The following is a 10,792-nucleotide window of genomic DNA, read 5'->3' on the forward strand; positions in this document are numbered from 1 at the left end:
TGTAGCAGAGCATTATCAAGATCTGAATCTGGATCTCTTTCTCTCCTTCTTTGATGCTGATTTTCCATGGTCTTACATATTATGATTGAGGTACCACTTGATGTGTGTGGGCACTACTCTATCACTCAAGGGAATTTAGAAATTAGAAGAGAAGAAAAGAGAGAGAAGAGGCGGCTTGGCTTTTCTCTCAAGGAAACAATGTGCAAAGTTGTGAGTTTCCTGAAGCCAACACTTTCTATTTATAGAATGCCCTCTAGGTTTAGGTTAGAATTGTGTGGCATTAAAATAATGAAAAAATAAAATGGTAAAGGGCTTTTGCATAGTGGGCGGCCAGAATAGGAAATGGGGCCTCACTTTGCAACTTTCCCATTTTGTTATTTTTCATTCCCATTTTTTCAAAAATGCCAATTTTCCAATTTAACCATTTAAATGCCAATTCTAATTATTTAATAACTAAAAATAATTATTGAATAATATTGCCATTTAATATATTTATTAATTTAGACATATAAAGTATCTTAATTAATAAATAAACTTAGAATCTCTTTTCTTTACAATTTCGCCCTTGCTTAGTGAATATTCATAAAGTAGACATAGTCGAAACTTTTAGAATTATAATTGATTAATTAAAATCAATTAACTGAGTCTTACAAGCAGTATGGTCTCAACTAGTATGGGGACCATGGATCTATATAACCGAGCTTTCAATAAGTCGAACCGAATTTACCAAGTAAATTCCCTAACTTATTAATTCCTTATTGAATCCACTCTTAGAACTTGGAATTGCACTCTCAGTCATATAGAACGCTCTATATGTTCCACGATATAGATACGTCATTAGTTATCCATTGTTATAATCCTAATCTGATCAATGATCCTCTATATAGATTATTTACACTGTAAAGGGATTAAATTACCGTTACACCCAACAATGTATTTTATCCTTAAAACACTTCACTCTGTATAAATGATATTTCAGCTAAGTGAAATGAGTACTCCACCTTTTATTTTTGTTTGGTTAATCTCGAAGAAAATCATCCTTTACTTTCTATTCGCCAGATAGAAGCTATAGATTCCATATTTATGTTAGCGCTCCCACTCAATTGCACTACCGTGTTCCCAAAATGTACGTATCACCCTGACCCAAAAGTAGGCTTAACTAACAAATCAAAGAACACGAATAACCCTCTTGAGATTGAACCTAATCATATCAGGATTAAGATCATTTGATCTAGGATCAACAGGTGATATTGAATTGAATAGATTTTACCGTAAATTCTAATATATCTAATCAAAGTTCAATATCGATCCCTTCCGATGTATACTCCATACATCTGATACTGGTAAACTTTGCCAATGTCCTAGAAAGGACATAACACTTTTCCAAGGTGTAAGAATACCTATCGCTGATTATACCATGACAGTCTAAATCCAGTGTTCTGACAAATCAGGGAATAAACTTTCGAACATATAATTAAGATTATATTCCACTGTGCTGACAACACTATAATCATTAACAAATTCATATGTTCTGGACTTAAAAAAATTCATACATTATATATATAATCATGAAATAAATCATGTGAACCATGCAACATAAAATGTTATTTCTGATCTTTATTAATAAGTAAATCTGATTATATTGAAATGGGTTTTATTTAAGGCACAAAACCCAACAGCAACACCATTGTGACCAAAAATCTAACTCTTCGAGACTTGAAGGGCAAGATTTTTGATTTGCCGTTGAACAAGGTAAAATTCAGTTTCTTTACTGTTTTTTTCAGTTTTGTGCTTTTGTTAATATTTTGATTATTTAATTGTTTTTTTTTTCATTTTTATATTCTGTTTGATTATGATGTTCAGTTAAAGATCAAAAACATATGTCCTACAGATGAAGAGAGGCAGAAGCTTCAACTTGAAGGTTTATTTCTTGATGAATCTATTGATGACCGTGGTATATCGAAGCAAACATTTGAGAGTGGTTCATCTTCAAAGAAATCTAATTCAGAGGATATTGATTTGATGAAATCTAAGTTGAAGATGGTCAGTTCGAATCAAACATCATTGGCTGAAGACTTCATATCCTTGAGGTGTTTTGTTAATCTTAATTTCAAGTCTGTAATGACTGTAATTAAGGATATTCAGCAGAAGGTTAATGTCATTCATCGTCGTCCTTCTGATGAGGTATTTAATCATAGTTTATTGTTTCTATTTTTTCATGCTTTGTTTTTAGTTTCTTTACTGTTTTATTTAAGTTGCATTTGTGTTGTTTGAATCAGGGAAAGTCATCTGATGAGTTAGTAACTCAAGATTTTGATGATGATGATGATGATGATGATGATGATGCTGAGGATGATGAGAAGGAACTGCCTGATCCTGAAAAATTGATTCCGACTCCGATGATGGTGATGAGTTGGTGAAAGATGGTGGTGATGCTGATGATGCTGATAAGGTTGTTAATGATGTTCCTCCTTCTGATGTGAATCCATCTGAGGCTGTTGGAGGCAGTGATGAGAGGGCTAAGGATGTTGAGAAGCCAAAGGCCAATGAGTCTGGATTAAAGGGGGACGATTTTTTTTGATGGGTTAAGCCAGCTTGAAATTGATGATGATCAAGTTGTGTTGGCTGGCTTAGAGGCTGTTCGTAAAATCCATGTAAGTGTATCTTAATTTGTTTGCAAGAAAATTATATTTTATTTTGGTTGCTTAATAGTTTTCTGTTTGTTTTGAAACTTTTAATTTCAGACTTTGTTTTTTTTAGGTCCCCCAACCCAATCCAGATGTTGTTGGTCAAAAGTCAGCTGCCATTCATACTGATGAAGAAACTGAGGACATTATTTCTGATACTCCTCTGCTGGATAAGAGAAAGCGTGCTCCGGCATTGAAGTCTCCTTTTGTTGATTTCGGGTCGGCTGATGTGGGGAGTACTCCAATGGAGGTAATGTCCTCAGGTTCTCTATCAGCTGGGGATGATAGGGATTTTAAAATGGTTACTTATGTGAAGGGCCTTTATGCTCTTAATGATTCATTTGCTGATCCAGTCTCTCCTGAGATTGAGGCAAAGTTTGACGCGTGGATTAGTCAAGGCTTGCTTAAACATCCTAGATGACTATTTTTATTATTTTTGTATTTGTATTCTGTTTTATTTTTCAATTTTATTTTGGTTTTAAAATTGTTTTTTTGTTGTTTGTTTGTTCTTTTAGGCATTACAATTGTTATGTTGATGGTGCGAAGAAATTTTCCCCAGGTTTTAGGTTAGGTGTTGATTATGTTGAGGATAAAACATGGTTTTATCATTTGGCTACCTGCGACATGTTTATCAATGACTCGGTAAAGTTTCCATTTTCCATTATAGTTTATGATAGTTGGTTTCAGTTGCTTTTTAAATGTTTTTAAGTTTAGATAGTGTATTAAAGTTTTTAAACAGTTGTTCAACCTTTTGATTTGTGCTTCAGTCATGTTTTTGTTTCAGCATATGAACACTATATTCTATTACCTTAGGAAAAAAGGTAAATATTCTTCTGCTATTACATTGAATTTTGCGACAACTGATTGTCTCTTTGATGATTCCATCCAAGCGTTGTACCACAAGTTCAACAAAACCAAGGCAATAAAGACTAAGATGTCGCACATTCATGCTGCCCACTCAATAGCGCATTACATCCGAGGTTTGCGAATTCCGTGTTCTAAGCTTTGGTATGAAGCCGATCATGTGTTATTCATCATAAATCTAAGGAGGGAAAGTCATTGGGTGTTTGGTCGTCTTGACTTGAATGATGGGATTTTGTTTCTTTATAATTCTTTGAGGACTGCCAAAATGAATGCTGCAGCTAGGAATGCAATTGTAATAACCAAAAATATTCAGGCATTATTTTTTTTATGATAGTCTAAATATCTCGATGTGGAAGTAATGATTGCATAAAATACATTATTATTGTTTACATATGTCTTTTATTAAAGTGGTAACAATTTTAATTTATTGGGCCTTATATTTTTTTTTTCTTCTTATAAATCTAATAAATTATGTTAGTATTACTATGTTATTATTGGGCTATAATTGATTAGTTAAATAAAGTTGTAATTAAATAAGTATAAGATTAGCATTAAAAAGAATCTTATTATCTTGAGTTTATTGAAGTCAACGTGCAACACTAGGAAAGAAAAAAATAGGACTTAATTAATCTAGATATAGTTAGTGAAGTTAGGAGAATACTTGGTATCATTCTTATATTAATAATATTTTATTAGATTGGAGAGAGAGTAGTTTCATGCGTGCTATTTTATTGGTAATGCATGAACTACATATATATATATATATATTTATATATGTATGAGACCTATTCCCACTAGCTATGTGTAAATGAGATGAGAAGGGAATCAATTCAAATTTTAAGTAGATAGATGATTCACGTGGCTATTATAGAGATATAAGCTCATATATTTTTTTTTAATTAGTTAAAGACCATTTCCGAACCTCAAACGTGTGTGACTTGAAGGAAATTTATAAAAATTTTATTTGTTTTACTCTACACGTGGATACTAGGTGGGGGACATGATTGGAAAAGTTTAAAGATTTAGCCATAGAATTGTGTGAGGACTTAGGTTCGGCTCAACTAAAACCTATTTTCATGGAATAGTATCAACTCTTTTGACCGAGTAATAAGGTGGGATTGAGGGGTTTAGTTATTTATTTAAATACTTGTTATGTGAAGCACGGTCAGTGTTGGAGTTAGTGGGTAAGAGACCTAGGCCTATAAATAGAGAGCTTTTGCTCACTTATTCATTTCACTCAAATAGTCAAATAGCTATCCAGTATATCCTTCGACCATTTTCCTCTACACTGAAGTGATTTTATTCTATCTTTTATAGCCAAACACTTGTTTCTCCAAGAGCCAAATAGTCCTACACACCAATATAATTACTAGAAGCTTTAAACATCAACAACCTCTCTTAAACATCACCATTATTCTCCCATACATTTATTTCCTTCATCATATCGGCATCACCACTACCACTATTTTCACATTCAAATTTTAGTGCTCTGCTAGTTTTTTTTTTTTGGGAAACTAAGGTATCATCTTATAATTTTACATTTGTAGATTCAAGGTTTAAAATTTCATATATATATGTATATACCATTATGATAAATCCTAATTAATAAGTATGAAATTTAGGTTTTTCGTAAGACAATTATTTCTCAAGAATCACTCTCTTTGCAATCAAGGCTAGAACTCCACATTCGAGGTAAGGAAATTAAGTAGATAACATAAGTTTTCTGTATGTAATAACATTCATAGAAAGAGTGGGAATAGTAAAAGAGAAGTTAACTAAGGTCTTCTGCCTGACTCTTTATTGTTTGTTATTTATTGTACTGTATAATATATATTTAAATAATATGTTTATAAGATTCATGTTATTTATGTATGTTTACAGTATTAGAGCATGGCCACTGCTAAAGGTATATATTTAAATAATGTTTTTATAAGATTCATGTTATTTAAGTATGTATGTAAATAGTGTGTTTATAAGATTCACATTATTTAATTATGATTGTTATGTTATTTAAATAATGTATAGTAGTTTGACATTGTTTAAATTAGGCAGATTATAATTTATGTGACATGATTTGACCGAGAAGATAATGGTTAAATACTTGACTGTTGGGTCTATATGGTAGATAGGGGGCCATTTAGTAGTGGGTACGATTTTACTGAACCCAGCCCTCCGCCATTTAGTCCAATAGCTCGAGTTTATTTGCCAAAATTAGACTCGGGCGTAATCATTATTATGTGAATTAGCTTAGAACCTAATTATTAGTGACTGGTGATATGATTAAGTTTATGTTTTGCTATCTGCCTAAATATTTGCATGTGCATTTTAATTAAGTTTTGTTTTTATTTATGTGACTACCTGACACACATTTCCTTACTGAGTTTAGTAGCTCACCCTTATCAAATTACCATGTGCAGACCAAGGTAACTGAAAGTTTAGAAAGTCGGTGGCGAGTGGAACTTTGGATGCTTGTGTGTGTGAACTCGCTGAGGGCCATATAACTGCGGGCGGTCTAGGGCGCTCTATTTATTTATTTATGTTATTAAACTTATGTCGCAATTATTTTAGTTATTAATTATTATGTCTTTTGTACGAAAACTGGCCAGTTGTGAACATTTTCAAGTATTAAATAAAAATGGGACAATATGATTTTCCGCGTTTAACGCTTGTAAACAAAATTAATATTTTTTATAAAAGTACGGGCGTTACAGCAATGAAGGCTTATTCTGTGTTGCTCCCTTTGTTTTTTGATCTCCTTGGATTCTGGAAGAATAGGTCACATGCTCCTGATTTAGGTTCTGACCCTACAACTCCTCTAAGAATTGTGGAGATTAGTGGTCTTCCGTCTCAGCAAAAAAAGTAAGTTGTTTCTTTTAAGTTTATTTTATGTTGTTTTTTAGTTGCTTAACTGTTTTTCCTTTTTCTATTTTTTTAGTGATTGTGGAGCATTTGTGGCTGCATTTGTCGAGTTCTTCATCCATGAAAAAGATGTTCCTGCAGATTTTGACATCGAAGTTTATCGTACTCGACTTGCTGCCCTTTTCTTCTCATATGGCCAAAGGAAAATTGATGAAAGCATTGATAGCGACGATGAGAAGCAAAGAAAGTCTTCTAAGGCTTCTAAATTGAAAAAGTAGGGTCTTTTAATTTAGTGACAATTTGGTGTTATTGGTTGAATTTATTATCAGACAATAGTTAGTGATTTTATGTTTCTAGCTATTATATTTGGTTTTATACTTTAGATCTGGTTTTAAACTTTTAGGATATTTGACATTAATCCTTATAATATGTTTATTCTATATGTTTGTATCAGCAGAAGTTTTATGTTTTTCTAATTGTTCAAGTTTTTATATACAGTCGCACAACTATATAGAAACTATTTTACATCTATATACAACAATGTACACTGTTCAGCGTACTTGTATTTTTTAATTGCATATCAATGTATTTATTCACTGTTTTTCCCTTTCTCCATTTTCCTTTATTAATTATGTTTTATAAATTCCTATCTGACTTTTTTTAAAACTTTAATAAAGAAGTTATTTTCGTACTAAATATTTAAGAAGTGTCAAAACTGTCATAAAACGATTTTGCAACTATTACTAAACTGTTTAAAAATTTTCAAAAATAAAATCCCATGTGTATAGAATATAACATATCAACCTGTGTGAATTCTCACACAGAATTAAACAATTCAAATAATTCATCTGTATCTATTTTATTGCTTGATTGTTGCATGTCTTTCGGCTGTGCCTGTTGGGTTTTATGCCCTAAATAAAACTCTTTACAATCTGATTAGTTATCAATATAAGAAATTTGAAGTGATTGATGTTTGCATGAATTTTACATGCTAATGGTTTAATATGTTTGATATGTTTATTACATTCATACACACAGAATCTGTTAAATCCAGATCATATGTTTATTCACAATTACAGTATCGTCAACACAGTGGAATGTGATTGTGATCATATGAATCAAAAGTTTTGGTCCCTGTTTCATCAGTGTTATTGGATTTACACTAATGTGATAATCAGCGATGATGTGTACTTACACTTGGAGTAAGTGTTATGTTCTTTCCAGGACATTAGTAAAGTATACTAGTTTCGAATGTATGGAGTATACATTGGACTGGACCGATATTGCAACTAAGTTAAGATATTACAAACTTACCGTTATACATATCTTTCCAAGTTAATATCAGTAGTTGATCTTAAGATTAAAAGAATCTAAATCCTGATATGCTTAGGCTCAACTCAGGAGTGCTATTCATGTTCTTTGATTTATTAGTTAAGCCTACTTTTGGGTCAAGGTGATACGTATATTTTGGGAACATGATAGTATGATTGAGTGGGAGTGCTGAACATAAATATGGAATCTATAGCTTCTACTGGTGTATAGAAGTTAAGTGATGATTCCCTTCGAGCTTAGCAAATAGAAGTAAATGGATGAGCTCTTGTTTAACTGACTAATTATTAGATCACTAAACACCATTTACAGGTAGCTAAGTGTTTTAAGGGGCAAAATACATTGAGGGGTGAGAACGGTAAAGAAATCCCATCTCGATATAAATCATCTATATAGAGGATCTTTAAATCACAATAAGATTATAACAATGGTTAAATGAGATAGTATATTGATATCGTGAAACATACAATATGCTCTATATAAGTCTGAGAGTGCAATTCTAAGTTCTAAGAGTGGATTCAACGAAGAATTAATAAGTAGGAATTTACTTGGTAAATTTGGTTCACTTATTGGAAGCTCAGCATATAGATCCATGGTCCCCATTCTAGTTGAGAACATTCTGCTTGTAAGACTCATTAATTGATTCGTGATTGATCAATTATAATTCTAAAGTTAGACTATGTCTAATTTTATGAATTTTCACTAAGCAGGGGTGAAATTGTAAAGAAAAGAGTTTTCTAAGTTTATTTATTTATTAATGGACTTTATATGTCTAATTAATAATTAAATTAAATGTCAATATTATTTAATAATCTATTTTAGTTATTAAATAATTAGTTTTGGCATTTAAAAGGTTAGAATTGGAAAATTGGCGTTTTTGAGAAAATAGAGATAAAATTTGATAAAATTGCAAAATTAAGTGAGGCCCATTACAACACCATGGCCGGCCACTTAAGTTGATTTTTCAAATTAATATTTTCATTATTTTAATACCAAATAATTCTAAACCTAAACCTAGTAGTTGCCTATAAATAGAAAGTGATGGCTCAGTCAAATACACATCTTTGAATAAGCCTTTCTGACAGAAATTTCTCTCTTCAGAAAACTGAGCCTTCCCCACTTTCTATACCTTGGCCGAAACTTCTCTCTCTTTTCTCCTTCATCTTTTTCGACCCTAGTGAAAGAGTAAGTGCCCACACACAGCAAGCAGTAACTCAATCATAGATTGGAAGACTGTGAAGGATCAAATCTTGAAGAAGAAGGACATTCGGGCTCAGATCTTGATTATACTCTGCTACAGAAAGGATTCAAGGGTTAGAGATCTGAATGGAAGGAGACATTAATTCCGCTGCATCAATGTAAGGTTTTCTTAACTTTATATGTGTTTAATTTATCGTTTTAAAAAGTTCATATTTAGGGTGTTTAAATAACATACTTGTGAGTAGATCTAAGATCCTGGTAAAATAATTTCCAACAGTGCCCGTGTTTGACCACATTTGCTGCACCTATTATGTTTTTTTGTATCCCATTCAGATGAAAACCTTTGTTTCCTTGGTCTTCCAGATCTAATTTTCTAGTTTTGTGGCAGAACAATGATATCTTTTATGTTTTGTGGTACATCCCATGTTGTGTGATTGTGTACCGGATATATTGAGCCGATGTATGTTTCAAGCCATGTTTTTTTTGTGTAATAGCCTGAACAGTAGTTGTAAACATTCAAATTCATCTCTTTTATAACAGCAAGCGCATGAGCACACGGTAATTTGTCAAGTTGGAATCGGTTGCAACTGCATGTTTTCTCCTTGAGATTGATGACCCATGATCTGGTTAGTTCTACCACTTCGAACATGGTCTCGTTTATTGGCTTTACCTTTGAATTAAGTCAACTTATAAAATTGTTATTATGTTCCAGAAACTCAAAATAAACTATTAAGAAACCGTAATGCAACTTAAAGTTTTAAGAGATTTTACATTTTATGTCAATGAGTCCACAAAGTTGTTGACTAATTTCTTTTCTGTTGTAGGTGTTAAAAATGTTGTTGTTTTCTGTGCCTTTTTCCTTTTTGTATATGCCCATTGTTGTATCAAAGCTCTCAATGACTCCATCAGTGTTGTGATTGGTAGCTCTCTAGCTGCTAAGTTTGCTGCATTTAGAGATTCAGTGAAGTCATAGTTGAATACCTGTTGTTTTTGCAGTGGTATCTTGACCATTTATGGTATCCAACTTGTTGTAAATATGGTCTGACACGGATGTCCAAGCTGTCCAACTCGCTCATATAGTATTCAAATTTCCTCTCTGTGTATGCTCTGGCTGTAGCGAAGAATGGTTTATCCAGCTTGCTTGCATTCTTCTTGAAGGTTGCTTTTAGGTTGCTTAACATGTGGTATACACAATAGCAATGCGTGATTTCTGGAAATACTTGAGCAGCTGCCTTAATTATTCTTTCATGTCTATCTGAGATCAAGCACTGTTCCTCTCTAATCCCATATCTTTCTCTTACTTTTGTGAAAAACCATTGCCATGAGTTGTTGTTTTCTGAATCCACAACAGAAAAAGCTAGTGGAAAAATGTGCCCATTTCTATCTTGTGTACAAGCAGAGAGCAATGTACCTCCATATGTTGATTTAAGGAAAGTTCCGTCAACAACTATTATAGGTTTGCACTTTTTCCATCCTTTTATTGAAGCATCCAGTGCGACAAACAAGTACTTGAAGCTGTTGTCTTCCTCTGTTTGCATGGGCACTATTGTTCCTGGATTAGTTTTTTGCAGCATGTGCAAAAAACTTGGCAGCAGCTTGTATGATTCGTTGGCTTTTCCTCGTAATTCTTCTTGTGCGTGCTCTTTGCTTCTCCATGCTTTCATGTAGTTCATTCTCACCCCATACTTGTGTTTCATTTCTCCTCTGATGTCTTGTGGCGTTTGAGTTGTTTTTATGTTGGTAAACCGTGGCTTGATGTAGTTTCCAATCAATTTCGTTGTAGCTTGTCTTTTGTCGGCAAATCTTATGTTTAGATCACAAGTGTGTATCACCTTCCTGTCATACTTTCGAAT

At 32.7% G+C, this 10,792-nt stretch overlaps 1 protein-coding gene across 1 annotated transcript; it reads left to right on the forward strand.

Moving 5' to 3' along the window:
* Window positions 1-4,375: 4,375 nt before the first annotated feature.
* On the forward strand, window positions 4,376-7,299 carry LOC133032603 (uncharacterized). Its single transcript, XM_061106616.1, has 3 exons — window positions 4,376-5,243; window positions 5,969-6,410; window positions 6,487-7,299. The coding sequence occupies exons 2-3, from the start codon at window positions 6,187-6,189 to the stop codon at window positions 6,686-6,688; spliced, it is 426 nt and encodes a 141-aa protein (XP_060962599.1). The 5' UTR covers window positions 4,376-5,243; window positions 5,969-6,186; the 3' UTR covers window positions 6,689-7,299.
* Window positions 7,300-10,792: the final 3,493 nt, after the last annotated feature.

The sequence above is a fragment of the Cannabis sativa genome, chromosome X (assembly GCF_029168945.1).
Source record: "Cannabis sativa cultivar Pink pepper isolate KNU-18-1 chromosome X, ASM2916894v1, whole genome shotgun sequence".
Taxonomy (NCBI): Eukaryota; Viridiplantae; Streptophyta; class Magnoliopsida; order Rosales; family Cannabaceae; genus Cannabis; species Cannabis sativa.